General features: G+C 37.0%; 1 protein-coding gene across 1 annotated transcript in view; it reads left to right on the forward strand.

Moving 5' to 3' along the window:
- The first annotated feature begins 305 nt into the window (after positions 1–305).
- LOC104252946 (connector enhancer of kinase suppressor of ras 2) overlaps positions 306–17,832 on the forward strand; it is a 209,188-nt gene continuing 191,661 nt past the window's right edge. Inside the window, exon 1 of the mRNA XM_059824361.1 lies at positions 306–372. Within this exon, the coding sequence (XP_059680344.1) occupies positions 306–372 (67 nt within the window). The remainder of the gene's footprint in view (positions 373–17,832) is intronic.

The following is a 17,832-nucleotide window of genomic DNA, read 5'->3' on the forward strand; positions in this document are numbered from 1 at the left end:
GCCAGTCTAATAAGTAGATCACTGGGCAGAGGCTTTTGTAAGTAAGTCTATACGTACTGCACCATTTCCTGGCTCGGTGCTCCAGCGTGTTGCAGGCTGTGTGCAGTGGGGGAGGTGCCAGAGCTGATCAAGCAGTGTAATTTTATACATTACTGAATCAGTGCAGGAGCAACCTGGAGGGACAAAGCATCATCTTCTCTTTGGACTGCACTGTAGAATCCTACAGCTCTCTCAGCCCAGCCATGCTCTGATAGATTTTTTTCCTCTCCTTTTTCTGATTTTGGTGTGAATGATAAAGTGATCTGATGATGGCTCTCGTTATGGAACCTATTAGCAAGTGGACGCCCAAGCAGGTAGTGGATTGGATGAAAGGTATGACCATTTATTACCATGTATTGTCTGTACTTTGGATCCTTGCAATTTGCAGATCTGCTCTTGTATGCTTTGTTTTGGGAAGAGTTTATTCAGTTTTAATAATCCGTGTGCTGCTTTGCACAGTAGTTTTTAAAGACACGACTGAGGAGAGAGGCTGTTTAAGCTGTGCAGCATGTTGTTGGGATTTCTGCTGAGAACTGAGGGGGGATCAAATGCATTTGTTGGTAAATGCAGACATAAAGTGTTTGTGCCTCATGGCTCCATTATGCATTGCACAGTGTAACGTTATGATGTTTAGTTGCTTTAAATTTGCCCTGATTAGGTCTGTTTTGCTCATGTCAGGTGATCTGATGCAGTGGCTGTGCAGCACTTGTGTGTAGTTTAGGGTGCCACAAGGAGCAGAAGGTGCCGGTGGCTGGGCTGAGGGATTCTGCTCCGTTAGTGACATGTCCTGATTTGTTCAGGCTTCCCAGCCACTCTTGCTCGTGCCGCTGTTGTGTCTAACGCACCCGCGTCCCCATCCGTCGCTGGCACCGCGGACAGTGCAGCCCGTGCCGCGCGTGGGGTGTGCGGGGGGGATCGCGCAGGGCTGAGCACAGCTTCACTGGGGAAACTCTTCCCGATAACTTGACAGGAATGATGATTTCCCTGTACATTTGCAGTTTCACAACACAGCCGTAAGCTGTGACATGTTTTGCCTTACAATGCTTGGCTGTGCTGCAAACAGACTGGGTTGGATGGGAGGGTGAAGAATTGTTCGTGATGACAAGTGTTTTAAATTTCACCAGAGTGGGGAAAAATGTATTTCCACAGTCGGATGCATTATTGTTGTTAGACATTGCTTCTGATGAGCTGTCTATCTTAGAGACAAATAATTTCTCCTACAAGGGATCTCCATTATATAAGAAGAAGAGGTGCAAATTTTGTTTGTACGTTACTCATGGGAATAATTTCTGTAGTGTGATTACTGAACTTATTGGAGGGTTGAATTGGATGCCCACTATAATATCCTTAAAGCTTTCAAAGTGTTATCGTTAATAAGGGAATGGTTTGATTTCATTTTGCTGAGATACGTCTCCATACTTAACTGAAATTGGGCTGTTTAGGTGCTCATCAGACACATTACAGTTACGAGCAAACTATTATTTTACAAGCACACAGTATTACGAAGCTAATGGTTTCTAAAGGAATGTATGCAGCTTGTTTCTCAGGTGTTTGTGAACTCAGGTTAATTGGGAGGTCTTAAGCAGGTCATTGGGATGGATCCCAAAAATACTAGATACAGGATTGATTCCCATACTCCCATGTCATTACTTGAAATCAATTCCTGATGTACGTGCAGAGGAGAGTTTTCTGATCCACACCTTTATTTTCAGTACGTGAAAGATTTAAAAAGTGAACAGATCGTTATGCTGTTTTAACTCAGGACTTGAATTATAATGTAAATTAAATGTCAAAGTGTGTATAATACTTGTTGCTAAATTTAAAAATACTTACTGCTACTTTTTTATCCTTTTTGATGTGAACTAATTACATCTTGGGTAACATTAATCCACAGCATGTGTAGAGCACACCATGGGAAGCAAGAAGATCATACAAACAAAAGGTTTTTAAATGTATGGAGTTGCCTGACAGTTACATTTTGATACAAAGACTGCATACTGCATCCGTAGGGATGTCTGGAGTAGACAGTATTGTCAGTTGTATGCCATGAACATTGAAGTATTCACAGGATAGGCATTTTCCTTGGTAACACGAGTGCTACAGATCCACAAACATTAAAATTGCACATTTTTCCTTTTTTACCATGCTACTATTACACCCCCTTTTTTATTCCAGTGTTTACCTTTATAAATGCATACTTCAATCATAGCCAAAGAAAAGACCTAACACACACACAAATGGAAGCATACCAGAATTAGTTTAAAACTACTTGTAAATCCCTTACTTTACAAAAATTGCCCAATTGTGGCCACTGTTTACCTGTAATTTACAGGTAAATTATGTACGTTCTGGTTAGCTCCATTAGCGATAGTAATTCTGCTAAATAGCTATTAAGGTGTTTGAGAGGTCAAAGGTCTGCGCGGGTAGTAATACTGAAGTGATAAGGTAGGTTTTCCATATGTCTTCTATACTGAAGGGGTCACTACTTTGACAGCATTAAAAGGTATAGTAAAGACATTTTAGAAAAATTAGCACATTATGAATGTGGAATATTATCTTTGCTATAGAAAGTGACATGTTAATAAACAATGTATCAAATATTGCAAGTGTAATACACCTTTTTGTTGGCTTAAAAGTACATAGTCAATTAGCTTTATTTGTAAAGGTTCAACATTATAACATTTCATAGGGAAATGACAGTAATATGTCTTTTTAACTTGAATTTATCATAATTATTTAAGCTATCATAACCTACTTTTAAAAACTGTTAGCAAAGTGCATGTGTTGAAATTAGCTAGCAGTGAGTACCAGCAGCATCAAATAATTGGAGAGAAGACAGAAGAAAGCCACAAAAATGACGTTAATAGTTTGAGACCTGGTTACCCAGAATGCGTCCCGGTTACAGTGTGCTATTATCAGAAGTGGCTGTAGCCTGAGCCCCAACCAAGAGGAGACACCCTTCTGTTCTTTTCCTTAAGGAAATGTTACTTGCCAAAAAAGTAAAAATCGGTAGGCTTTAAGGAACATCATTATGACAAGTTGGCATCTTGTATTTATCCACAGTTCCTTTCTCGGGAATGCATTCAACCGGAATTCAACTTGGGAACTGCATCTGATGCTGTGAAGAACCTGAAAAGGCCATGCAAGTTCTTTAGAAATTGATTCTTGAGGCTTACAGAGGATCTAGAAGTTAAGACTCTAGACACCTTTGTGTTAAAGAAATTGTCTTTATACAAAAATATTTTGTAAAGTTCAGCAAATACACAGCAGAAGGCACTGTGGTTAAAAAGAATGTTTTCAAAGGAGCAGAAAACATTACTTGTGAAGGTATTTTTAACAACAGTTTTCAGTTACTATTCTTTTTTTTCCCCAAATTTTCCAAAATTTTAAATTTCTCTAAATGGTTTTCACTTCAGAAAACGAGCAAGTATTTCTCCTCGTATGTACCCATTTCTCACATAACTTAAATGTTGTCCTGGGGATATGTGCTATGGACCCAAAAGGTACTTTACGAGAAAGAACTTTGCCTTGCTCAAATTCCATTGTGACACTGTTGGAAAACAAATATTACCCGTAAAACTTGCAAGTACATTAAGACTCAGAGTAGTTTTCAAACTCGGTCAGTTTTTCCTTTGATTAATTTTAACCTACTAATGTGAGTAAATGACAAACTACACTTCCATATTTGTATCTGTAACACTTCTGCCTGGAGACTTTGAATGCTTTTTGGCCCAGGAACCCCTGCAGTTACTGTGAAACCCGGTGCCACTTTGCAGTTGCAAACACACCATCAGAGTGAGCACTCCTAAAGCAAAGGCCATCTCTTTTAATATGTGTGTGTGCACTGTGGAAGGTAATCCTCTACAGAATTTGGGGGTTTTGAGAGGGCAGAGGGGAGGTGTGATGTCTTACTCCTGACTCCTATTTGCACTTAGAATTAATAAAAGCATGATAGTTGTGTTTTCATTGTTAGTAGAATCAAAAAGGTATTCTCTGTACTTTTACCAATAACAGCTTTTAAGATTTTGTACTTCCGAAGTGAAGCAGTTTACAAGTAGGTCATTTAAAATGTGAACTCATTTACAGTGAAGTGACACCTCTATCCAAATAAATACTAACTTTTCAAAACAATCCAATGAAATGAAATGAAATACAATGCAATGAAATACAGCTCTGACTTTCAGAGAATGGAATGTTATTAAACAGCTGAAAATTCAAATAGGAAGCCAGTTATTTCTTAAGTACCTGTAAGTAATAACTGCACATGGAGTCAGTTATTCAAAGTCTTGGGGAGTGACAGTAAGGTCTGTCTGCCAAAACAGCCTGCAGTGGAGGTTTCTCTCATAATGAATGCTCAGCTTCAGATACTCATTTCACAACTGCAAGCCATTTTTTCCCCTTTAAATCTAGAATTTCTCCACTCTCAACAGGAGATGCAGACATGAAAAAATAAAAATTAATTCAGTTGGTAAACTGATTAACTGTGCTGCACTGATCCTGTGCAGAATAATTATATGTTTAGCTGAAGGGTTTTCCTTAGCATGTAATTCCCTGATTTCAAGCTGGCTCATAAAAGAGAAAGGAAGGGAGGGAGGGGGGGAGCACAGAGCAGGGAAGCTGATGACGTGAGTGGACTTGTTAGCATTCATATCACGCAGGGCTCCGGCAAACCCCTTCTCAGTCTTCTTTTGCTTTTCATTAGATCACTACCTGTTCTGTAGCAATATGTCATAACCAGGGAGTCTCCTCTATTTACAGAACGTAATATATAAAATCTTAGAGCGTCCTGGAGACACGGCTAAATATAATGATCTACTGCAAAAGCAGCCTTATAGGTACTGAGCTGGATGATACTTAGCTTTCTTGATCCCCCTTCATGACCTTAGAATCCCATAATGCAAGAACTTGACATCACGAGATACAATTTGAAACTTGAGTAGATAACCCAGGTCATATCTTATTTAGAAAAATGCAGGTTTTATAACATCTTTTCAGTTCTTTCTGAAGACAAATAGATTTGGAAGAGAACTGAGAGCCACAAATAGAGATGCCCTCAGAATTAACGCTGAATTTTCAAGCAGTTCTAAAGTAAAGGTTTCATCATTTTCCTTCTACTCTCACCAATTTCAGAACTGACACAAACAATCTACTGTTGTGGCTCCCCCTTGGATTACTGTGTTCCACTAGTACCACATTTCCAGTTGTCGCTGGGGAGTCACTGAGTCAGAATTGTCTGCAATTCCTCTCTGATTCCTCTTACAAGTTTCAGACTGTAATACTTTTTAGTAATAAATTTTGGCAACAACTACTCTATTGAATGTTGTAAACTAATTGCTTTAAAAGGGTCAGAAGAGGACACCTCAAAGTTGACTACTTCGCAATACAAGTGGTTAAGATCAGATTTCGAGAAGCAGCTTCCCAGTATGAGGTACAGTTAAGTGTAGGAATAAGCTGTCTGGGCAGGTTTGGCCATTTGCTTTGTAGGAGGTTTTGAACACAAGGGAGAGAGCTCAGACAAACATCCCTCCAGAATGGTTTATGTACCCGGCCTGTCCACAGCAGAATGGCCTAATGTCTTCTCAAGGCTTCTGCCGGTTCAGGCAAGATCTTGGGATGGTTTCTTGCACATGTATGACCCTCATCTTTGAAACATGTGAAACGGTCCCCGAGAGATTATAGCTCTAGTTTCCTTCTGGATATTTCATGGTTTATATTTTCCAGAATACCTGTGTGAGAAGGCTATCCTCGCTGCAGACATAGGTAAACGCCTGGGATGAATCTGCATTTCAAATATTCTGAGAACTAATGTCAGTGGGAAGACTGGTTTAGGGGGCCAACTACAACTTGGTTAGGAGACAATATGAAAAAATCATACACAAGCTATAATCTAAAAGTTCAGGATCACAGTTCATTGTTTCTTGGACAGGAAGTCTAACACAGGTGAGTTGCTCTCATAATGAGTAAATATGATATGAGGATACATTGGATTTTTCTTTATTCTCTTTCCTTTAATTTTTTACTTTCTCTATAATTTTAAAATTTATCTTCCATTGTCTTGATTTTCTTTAAATTCTTTTTAATTCTTGGTTTTTTTCTAAAATATTTGCATATCACTAAGAATTAGAATTTATAAAGGTTACTGACCAAAAGACCTGGCAAACATATCATGTCTTTGTTGTCACCTATGGTACACATGGAAAATGAAAGCAGATGCAGTCACTATTGACTATAAATTGTAAGTAACCACAGAATCACAGAATCACTAAGGTTGGAAAAGACCTGTAAGATCATCAAGTCCAACCATCAATAAATAATAATAAAGGTATATGTATAATGTTTAGACATAGCAGGAAAAATATTTAACTCTAGTGAAAGCCTAGCAAAACCAAGTCAGAGACAACGTATTCAGGATCAAATCAGTACTCTGTTCCAAATGTCTAAAGTTCAAAAATCTTAATGTTGTATTTTATAGGAAGCTAACGACATAGCCTCCTGAAAGCAGAAGACATGTTATTCATCAGAGTTTCAGCATCAGAAGCAAATACATACCCATTCCGCTTTTACTAACACTTTACAAAAGCCCTGTTCCCTTCAACCTGAGGTTAAGATATACAGAGCTCAGAAGACAGGCAGGATAACTAAGACCCAGTACCCTCATGGCTTTAACTGTCATCACTTTTAATTCAACCTGTGCACCACTGGCAGCTTGAGCAGACAACAAAGCTCTTTGCTGAGTCCATTACTCCATTTTCTGCCTTCCCAGTAATGACACAGCCATATTTAGTGAGTAAGCTGAGTAGTGTATTGTAGAAAGACCTCCATATCTCAAGTCTAGCTGTAATATTCTATGGAAATTATTTGGCCAAGTTATTTCTGCATCCCTATCACCATGACCTCATTTTTACTAGGACCTTTTTGAAGACCAATTAAAAACTGGTCTGTATATCTTCCAAGAACCAACTGGATTAGCACTATCTCCATAAAAGATTTCAGCAACATTTAGCAATTTAATGGTCTATATTCATTATCTGGAGATTTAGGGATACATTCCAAAATTTCCCTATCTATAACACAGATACATTCAGACCTTTTAAATAAATGTAATTCTGCTTGCAGAGAAAAGTCTGAGCTGAATAAATGTCTCCCAAGTCACATTTATCAAGCGTAACTAATCTTCCAGGTCATTATGTAAAGAAATTTATTTTATTGTCTTGAACCTTAATATAGGCAGACAGACACAATTGTCATGCACTGCTGTATCTTGTAACCTTACCATATGTTCTTAAGACAGATTATGCAAAATCCCCAACTTTCTTCAAATTCTGACCACTATGGGGAGAACACAGTGGCAATGCAAATTCAGAAGAGACCAACCTTCTCCAAGTCTCCATTATTTCACAATGTATTATATTAAGAAGCAAAATTCAGAATAAATTGGATCCTGTGGATGACACTTTCATATCACATTAAATGAGGCACTGTATGTCAAGAAACTGCAAAGATACCGGATCCTGCTGAGCAATAACATACTGTCATGGTTTCTTCCCAGACATAATCCTGACAACACCTTTTTGCCCTCCTACTTCCTGACTCTAAATTTTTCCTTGCTTTGGCAGGAATGACACCAACACATGTACCATAACATTGAGAACACTGTGTGTAATACCTCAGAGTTACTTTTAAAAGTTTATAAAATGTATATTTCTCAGAAAAATAGCAGAACATCTCAGTGTTACAGTACTTCTGGCTACCTAAGCTGGAAAGCAGTTTTAGAGACATTACACTTTGCAAAAAAATACATTATGAATAGCATTTTAGTGCATGCCAGAAACACACTGTCTAGATGGTGGAGTGTCAGGCAAAGTTCCGTTCCAGTTCCTACATCTCAAAACCAGGGGGAAGGCATTTGCATACTTTCTGGGTCTGTCCTCAAGGTAGTCTCCTAAATGTACACTATGGGTCAGATGGACACTTCACGTGCTTGAGTAAAGAAATATTCCTACCTAATGAAATTTCCATACATCTCCTTCTGACGGGTTTAATGTCTTGCATTTTGATTTGTAGTGAAGGAAAAAACGCATGAGGCACAATAAATATTACATCGCTTGCATATGCCAGGGAAGTAAAAAGTATGTTACAGTTTGTCCTGAGGTGTTTTGCAAAATTATTTTAACACCTACAAAGGTTTAAAAGCTAAAAAGGAAAGAACTTGCCCTTTTAATGCCATTCTTTCTGAGAACAGCTGTCCTGCCATACTGACAGAAAGGGAGGTTGTAGTTCTGCTGGCGAAATCAGTGACACTCTTGATATTAAATGTTGTACTTAATAAACTACAATAGTAGAATATTGCTGAGCAATAAGATACATTCATCCTCTCCCCCCAGAATAATTTTGTAGGTATCTTCTAAATGCTACTTTTGTAGTTCAGTTTTTTTACTAAATATGAAACTTTCCCCCATTCCCTGATGCCATTATAGTGATGACAGATGAGTTGGAAAGATGGAGCTTAGTGAGTTATATTGTAAGGTTGTATTTGTGAAGAGCTCTAGTGACGAATCCAAATGAAATTATTTCTGATTAACTAATACTCAAACGGCTCCTAACAAGTATCCTTGACCTTCTCTAGTGGTGCACTCAGAAGAATTCAAGGCCAATGCAATGTTTGGTTTTTCCTACTCAAATTGTCCGCCAACTGTTTTTCCAGTAAAAATGAATTATAAAAAGACTGTGGTGCATTTCAGTTATAATGTGGGTGATATGTTTAAAATAAAAATGTAACAGGCAATAATTTTACAAAATACATTCAGCTTTGTTCCCTACAAACGTATCCACCTTTTTCATTCTAACCATCATACAAAGCCTGGAAAAATTCTATGGATTTCAGGAGTTCTTAATGCAGAAATTGTGTCTTCTATAACTGTACTGAAACTGCTACAACTATAGAAAGGATTAATTTGACACGTCTGCTTTTTAGTTTACATGGAAAATGACCTCTGTTTAAGTTAAGACAGATAGTAGTGTCATCAGCCTGACAACTCAGACACAGCAATTATCACTTGAATGAAAAGCATGTTATAGCTCGCTGTCTTCACCAGTTTCCCCGTACTCTTTTTGTCTCCTCTTCTTTATTCATGTTATTCTCTAGCAGTATGTTTCTGTCCTTTTTAATAATCAGATGGAGAGTAAGCATCAGATTGTGAAGCAATTCATTCATCTAAAAAATTCTAGCTCTGGCCTTAGATATCTCAGAGAGTAGAGGGCTGCAGTGATTTCGAAGTGAACTGCATTCAAAATCCAGAAGGCAATGAAGGGAGAGCAATAGGAGAAATGAATAGAAGAAACAACATGGGGATGATAAATTCCTTTTCTCCCTTCTGCCCTGTATTCTCTGATCGGTGTCCAGTCCTGCGTGGGAGTTTTTAATGTCCTGTAGTACAGAGTTCAGGTGGTATGCTAAATAACACAAAGCTCAGCTGCTGTACCATGCTATCTGGCCTGACATGCAAGTATTTCTACTTTCTCAAAACTTTGTTTTCAAAATAACGAAGACATGTCCATACCAAGCATTAGCAGATAACAGAAATGAAGTGACAATACCAGCAAGTTTTGATCTCAAGCTTGGCAAACTGAGAGTCCTTCTGTATGTTGCAAATGAGTGCAATTCCATCGAAGTATTCTTTTGTAAATAAAGGATTACCATTTTGACAACCTCAGATTGATTAGAGCAAGTTGAAAACCACCTGCCTAAAGAGCCCTAGCACAACTTCTGGTAGCTTTAAGGTGCAGTTGGAAGATGGCATATATTGATGCTTCATTGATTCTACATTAAAATCGCCTGTGAATGTCAAGGATGCTTCTAACTTCTCTTTCAGACGATGAAATGTTGCTTCCCTGGAAGACATGGGGGAGGTAGTTCAACAGTGGTATCTATTTATCTACTTCTTTGCAATGGATGGGAACATATCTTATACTAGATAGGAATGTGGTGCAGTGGGCACATTCCTAAAACCAGGAAAGACATATGTAGGCATCTGTTATTGATCACTCAGTGTGAACGATGAGCTCATAATGAAAATTTCCTAAATTACAGAACACTAAGGAAAGATTTTAATTGCCCATTGTCAAGAGATTTTAATTGCCAAGTCATGCTGAGAATTTTCCTTAGTTATACAGAAAACAACTTTATGGTTTACAGAGGAAAAAGACATTCAAAGCAGAAAAAAACCACTTTGAACCTTGCATTTGAATCATATAGTTGGAGGGAACAAGTAGAGTAATGTAAGAGAAGTTCAGAACTAACAGAGAAGTTTAGAATATTCACTACTTCAATGTCATATAAAAAGAAATGGATCCACTTAGTGCAGTAGCTCAGAGATGCTGTATTTCCAGAAATAAATTCTGGAGAATGAAAAGAACTAGTAAATGATCCATCAAAAATACAACAAATAATGAATCTAAATAATAAAACCAAGAACTTACAACCATAAATAGAGAGACAGGAAATTTTCACATAGGAAATAAAAAGGCAGATAAAGGTTAAGTTTAAATAATTAGGAATATGGAGGAAAACACTTCTCAAGACTTTCAAAAGTGGACTTAAAAACACTAGGAAATGTGCTAAGGAAACCATCACGCACTGAAAGAAAGATACACTGGGGCATCTTATTAGCTATTTCTTGTTTCTCTGATAATTCTCAGAACAAATAGCTTTTGTGGTAGCAGCAGAAATCATTATTTGCATACCAGCAGTGAGGAAATACTTTAACTAGAAACCAAATTGCTCCAATGATCATTCAATGAAATTGTTTTAATTCAATCTCTGAATCATTCCAAAAGCCATCAATATCACTTAAAAAGTGAAAAAAGCTTTCCTATCCCCTACTTATTGTGGATTGCTCTTTGCATGTTCTCTCCGCTGTTAAGTTCCATACATTTTATGTATTTAAAGGTAGTTCTGTAGTTATTCATTAATAAGGCCTCCTTTATGAGGTCTTCCAGTGTCAAAATAGCATGTTTTATTCTTAAAATATTTTGTGTATTTCCATTTTCTTTTATGAACAACTTTTGCAATAAAAGGATGTTGATATATGAGGAATCCTGGCATTTGGAATGAATGAATTCCACATAACCCTTGGCATTTTTTCAAAGGCATTAGTTTTCAAAGGTATTTAAGTACCCTATGAATGTCTTTGGTAGGTCTCCAGCTTCCATGTCCTACATCCAGGCAGAAATTCCATGTGAACCAAAGCTGTCTGGTTCTTCTGTGTAATGTCAGACTGGCCCACTGATTGCTGGGTGTACAAAATTATTCACCTCAGTGCTTTTTTTTATTTTTCTTTTGCCATCTAATGTCATACTTGATTTGAATTGCTGGAATTCTCATAAAATTCATTCTTTCAAATCTCATTAATATCCCATCTTTCGAGGGGAAATGATAGACAATAATTTCAATTTTTGCTTACAAACTGGTAAGCTGTCACATAAAAGGACAATGTCACCAGCAAAATTAAACCTTATAGCATACTGTTAAGCCATGCTAATGCCATCCTGGAACAGTCTGTATTTGTTCTCATAATGAAGCAAACAACAATGGTGAAAGAGCAGAAGCAAATAAATTATATCTATGGTTAACCCTAGTAGGTATTCATGCAAGCTTGAGTTAACATTATCTGTGCAAGCCACACCTTGGACTACCGTCCTTATCCTGTTAAGAAAGTTTCATTAAGATGATTAAGAGAAGGCCGCAATTATATAGAAAATTCATAAATTACATAAAATACTAACATAATTATTACAATTTCGTAGCAGTTCAAGATATACCAGAATGAATTATGATGCGTCTATCAGACCATCACTAATTCTATGGAGCCAATGTCTTTCTCTACTTCACAGCTACCATGCCCAAAACATCATAATGAAGCTCCATGAGTAAGCATTCCCTACATGACAGCAGAATTTGCATTTTTTGGTTTTGATGCAGAGAAAGAACACAGATTTCTCAGAAAAAAAGAACCATTTAGTGGATATGTTAAGATATTGGCCAACTTCTTATTCTAAAAAAGTACATTTTGAAACAGGAACTGTGATTATTTGGAGAGTTAAAAATAAACAAGGTTTCTAAATTACACCCAAGAAGTACAGGAGTTTGAAGGTAAGCTTATTTCATGTTATTTCAGTCTGAAGGTCATCTTACCACTTTCTGTAGGCAAGATTATTCAGTAAACTTGATTTACATGTCTAGATGACCAATTGTGCTCTGAGATAAATTCATGTGATACCTCAGAATTATTGAAAATTGTGTATTTGAAGAAAACGTGGTCCTTCCTTAAGGTCTATCCCACAATCTCTTTATCTGTAATAATTTTAGGAAAGGGGCATTATCTGAGATTTTTACTGAAAAATTAGAAATTCAATCGTATTTATAGACTATAGATACACTATCATCTGTGTTGCTTTCAATCCGAATGACTGTCAATACCACTTGTACGGTAAAACAGAACAAGAAGAGCATGGTTTGTTATAAAGTTTTCTGCAATAGATATCCTAAAGCTAACTGAAGCTGAGCTTCTATTAGTGAATCTTGCATACAGGTAAACCTGGTCCACAAGTCAGTCTGGTAAATGAGACACAACTATGTAAAAATAAATCTATTATTACAGTGTAGCATTCTTTATACAGAAGTGTCAGTATATCTTGCAGACTGGCTGCTCTGAGTAAGGTAATAAAACTGATCAAGCAGTATAATTAGGAAATTTTCTCAAGGGACACTTTAGATCACAGTACAGTCATGCCCTGGTAGATTCTAATTTTTTGATTTAAAATTTATAGTGATCTACCAAGAGTTCTCTTGATAGAACCAACTAGCAGCTAGCATGGAAGCAATGTTTATTAAAGCCATGCTTATTTCCGAAGTTCATCATCTTCTATTTTGCCTCTGTGCAATTTCCGTTTCCAGCTCCTGTGTTTTAACTCATTGGTTTGACTCTAAAAATCAATGAATGCTTACAGACAAGGAGGATACTAACAGGAGTTGAAAAAAAACCTACCTAGAAATCCACTGAAAGAAGCTGTAGTAGTCTAGTGCAGTTATGGGTAAATGCAGGTATGACTTCTGATAAAAAATACATACACAATTACACAACTGCAACTGTTAATGAACAAGAAAAGTACTGCATATATATAGATGCATTGGCACTGGTTTGCAGATATATCAGACTGGAAATGCATAGACTAATATAAAGGTAAATATGATGTTGATGATTCAGAAAATGATCACTTTTCTAAATCTGTATAGAACCAAGTCATCACGGTGGCATTTCCATTTTTATGTTGATGAAAGTATGTGGTAATGTGATCTAAACTGAGTGTCCAACAGACTAAGGTGATAGAAAGCAGTCAAAATGCTTTGAAAAACAGTGTTAAAACTTCTATCCTCATCCACTCCTATTGAAAGCTAGTAGGTAGATTGCACTGTCTGTTCTCACTGCTTGTATTGTGTGGTTCACTTCTGTTTTAAACAACAATCACATTTCAGCCCACAGCTGGCATTTCAGCTATGGATAACATCCTTGTGCAGCTTTTACAATGGAGTTTAAAGGTCCTGAGATGGGAGGCACTATGTATATGTGGGACCTTTATCAGCATCCTGCTGCTTCTTAGGTTCTTTTCTTTTTCAGATCAAGTAACCTGGGACAAAGCAACATTTACTCTCAAAGAGTAATGGCAACCTTACATACTTTGTGGACTATGAACTTTTTTTAGGCTCTGGTGTCTCGCATAAAGCAGTATTTCAACACAAAACTCTGCTGTTGCATGGTTCAGGGCATTTTTGGGTTGCTAAAGAGAATGCCCACAGTTACAGGCAGAGCTGGTAAGGACTGAAGAGATATGAGAAGTTCAAACCAAGTATAATGCAGATAAAGGGTCTGAGCTTTACAGGTAATCAGTATTTCAAGTGAAGCAACTCTTAATAGTGACAGGGAGACACAGTGAAATGCAGAGAAATGGCACTTATTACCGTTAGCATTTGTAGCACAAGAAAGTTATAAAATTTCATTTTGGGCGCTTGCACTTTAGAATCACAATCATTGTTCCACAGTGCAGGGAAACTGCTCCAGGAAAGAAGATCTGGCTAGCAATGGCTTCACTGGGGAAATCACATCTTCAAGACTGAAGTGTTTTTCTGCACACATCTAGCCCATTAATCAAGGGAAAAATTTGAAGCATATTATTCATCATCTTTGCTGTGTTTGGATTTGAAGTGATGAGAATTAAAATAATGATCTTGACTATTATTATTAAGTAATATGAAATGGTTTGTCTGAAAGAATAAATACGATTGGGCCTGTGAAGGTTCAGACATCTGGTACAAGCATATGGGTTGGGAATCATTAGCTAATTGTTACAAAAATACAACAAAAATGTCTTTTTAATGATAGAATTGAGGCCTTCAGGAGGACTGCTCCATGTGCTTTCCTCTTGAATGAAAGCTCCTTACTGTCCCTGTTATGCCTCGCAGCTCTCCAAAAGCATATGCAATGCTTGTCAAGTTACTGAGTTTACTCATTTTGAAACATGTTCAAAGTAGAAAATAACTTACATATCTATTGTCAAAACTAACTTTCAGAAAATGTTTTATATTGCACTGATTTTTGTGTGGTAAATTGTCTTCTCTTCTAAATGTGTGTATGTGTGGATTCATATTGCACTGCAATGTCAAGACTTGGTATGAATTTACTTAGTACGAATGTATTGATATGTCTTGGTACAAATGCTCAGGTGTATATTTAGAAGGTGTAAGTGGGTATGTGACATAATGTACAGCCACTGTATTTTGTATGGTCCAGCAAGAAGTCTAGTGAACAGGGGAAAAGTCAAATGAGGTGATAATTCTGGCATGGTCCCAGCTTCTTCCCTGCTAATTTGAGAGAGTTACTCCTGTGGCCATCCTTTCCACTCCTTGTGCACTTAGAGGGCAACCCGTTTTGCTAAAGGGACTACCTCTTATTACGAGTATGTGCATGAACATAACGAATCTTAATTCAGTAATACGTGTATCTGATGATTTTTCACATAACGATACTGTGCTGTTACCCCTAAGCCATGATAGAGAACCTTTTTCTTGTTTAAGGCCAAACAACCCTTATAGATATCTTTGATAGGTCACATACTAATTCATGCCCAAGCATTAACCACGAGTCATATACGGAAACAAAATCACGTAGTCCGGTCATCGTAAGCCAAGTACTTTGTGAACCAGAGCCTACGGGAAAATATAATATTAATTCTCCGGTCCATTTTTTGTGTATTTTGATTTCATCTTTAATTCTGTTAAGCTAAAACATCTTCACAATTTATTCAACAAATATGACTTGCTGCAATCTTCTTTATGCTAGTAATTTAAGAAAAAAAGCCTTGGGCTGCCTAGCATTATTAACATTGAGAATGCCTGCTGTTTCTCAGGTAGCTGTCAGTTCAGCATAAGGAAATAGCTAATTATTTTAAGCAGGTCAGTCAGGAAGAAATCTGAAATTCCACATAGCAGTTAGAAATCAGTGTCCATTGACTTTAGCTGAAATTGCCAGTGCAGAAATATGTGGCTGGAAAAGAATCTATTGGTAAAAATACATACTGCCAGCATTTAACAATGTAATCTTATCAGGCTTGAAATTAAAGTAATGCATGCAAATCAGGTCCTTGATTTGCCTTAGGATGAGGCTGAGAAGGATAATGAGGAAAACAGGAAGATGTGAATAGGAGAAAATAAATCAAAAGTATGTGGGTAGATATCCTCTTTCTTGATATAACAAAGTTTTTCTACAAGAAAAGTGGGTAAGAATTATAGAAAACTCAGACACTGGGCAGGAAATCTTAAGTAATTATACTATGATACATTCTGCATTTTTGTAAAATATTTATTAATTTTAAAAGGCTTAAATTACACTTGGGGGTGTCAAATCCCTTGGAATTCAGAGGCATTTAAAAACTACAGTCTATGTACTTATGTTAAAGAAACACTGCTAGATTAAAAACTCGGAAGATCCTATAAAAACATTAATTTCCTGTATCATGTGGTGCCAAAACGAATTTTAATAAAGTGAAATATTTTACTATCCAGTCTACTTTTTCCAGTGTTAAATGCTTAGCTTTGATATTCCATTTATTTTGAAGGATGCAACAGGTTAGACAATTTTACTTTGCAGCAGTTACAATGGACTTTTTACTAATGACAGTATATATTTAGGAAAAAACCACTTGCAGAGATATGACGCCTCATTCTCTTATCACTCCTACCAACGTAAATCACTGGTACATTTTCACTATGAATCACTGCGTCCAACTGTTAATGGATTTATGCTGCATTGCTTACAAAACCTGCTTACAAAACCAATCTGGTTTAGAAACAAAAGGAATTTTCCCCCATTAAATGTAAAGGAAAGTCCACTTTAATTTTTCATATTGGATAATTAAAGCTACTTTATTCACCCGCAGGTGACATCAACAGCACGTGCACTGAATGGTCCACTTAAATCAATAGACTACTTCTAGAACATGGTACTATTTAGTATATTACTGTGTCTATGAACAAACTCAACAAATCAATAGTGTTTGGTGGAACTGAAGTGCTCCAATGGCAAAGGCACTTTTTTATCTTTTTGAAAAAGAATTAAGGTAAAATTTGTAGACTTGCTGAGCCAAAAACCATGTTGGCTCTGTGAACCTAAAAAGCTCTTGTGGTGATCATTTGTCTGTTCCCATGTACCTCCAGACACCTATAGGCTTAGCTTGGCTGTAATCCCATAACTGATTCGAGCAGAAATTCCTTCACTCCAGCAAACTCTCATTTAATAGGAGTTTTACAGTTTTAGTAATTTTTTTTTAGCTCCATTAGGTCACGTTTTCACTGCTTCAAGAGAAAAGTCAGATCCTCAGAGCTACACTTGCATGTTAAACGATGCATTAGACACATGCTTTTCTTATCTAATTATATACTACCTGAACATTCCTCAGAAAAATAACTTTGTTTTTTCATTTGAGTGTATGAATGGAGTTTTCCAAAAGTAGCTACATTCTAAATGTCGTACATTGGTCCAGTCTCAAAAGAGATGCAGATACAGCAAAAAAAGAAAAGCTAATTCAGTTAATAAAAATGATTAACTGTGCTGCATTGATTGTGGCTAGACTGATTACACATTTCGTTTAAGGTTTTCCTTAGCAGGCAGTTCCCTGTATTCAAGCTGGCTTGAAAAAGGAGGGAGAATAGAAAGTACAGCAGGGAAGCTGATGACGTGAATGGGCTTCTTAACATTCACATCACACAGGGCTCCGGCAAACCCCTTTCAATCTTTGTGCTTTTCATTAAATCACTACCTGCTTTGTAGCAGCTTTTCTCAAACAGCGATTCTCTTACATTTACATAACATAAACACTAGCAATGTGCTAAGTATCACTGTGGGATTGACATGCATACAGGCTTCTTTGATGTTATCCTTAAAAAAACGTTTTACATCAGCATGGAATTCAGAAAGGAGGAGGAGCAGGCTGAGGAAGACATCAAATAAGACAGACAATTCTGGAACATTGTGTTTGAACAGCCAACTCTTTTGGACAGATATAGCTGGGTCTTTGCAATATACTTTGTTACCCTGTAGAAACCATTGGCCTAGAATGTTGACCATTTTCAAAAACAGAAGATGCAAAGATGAAACAAACACCAAAACAAAACATCTTTCCTCAACTAGCATGTACACTAAGCCAATAAGTGTAGGCACCACAAAGGAGAATTACAGCAGA

Source organism: Gavia stellata, chromosome 14 (assembly GCF_030936135.1).
Source record: "Gavia stellata isolate bGavSte3 chromosome 14, bGavSte3.hap2, whole genome shotgun sequence".
Lineage (NCBI taxonomy): Eukaryota > Metazoa > Chordata > Aves > Gaviiformes > Gaviidae > Gavia > Gavia stellata.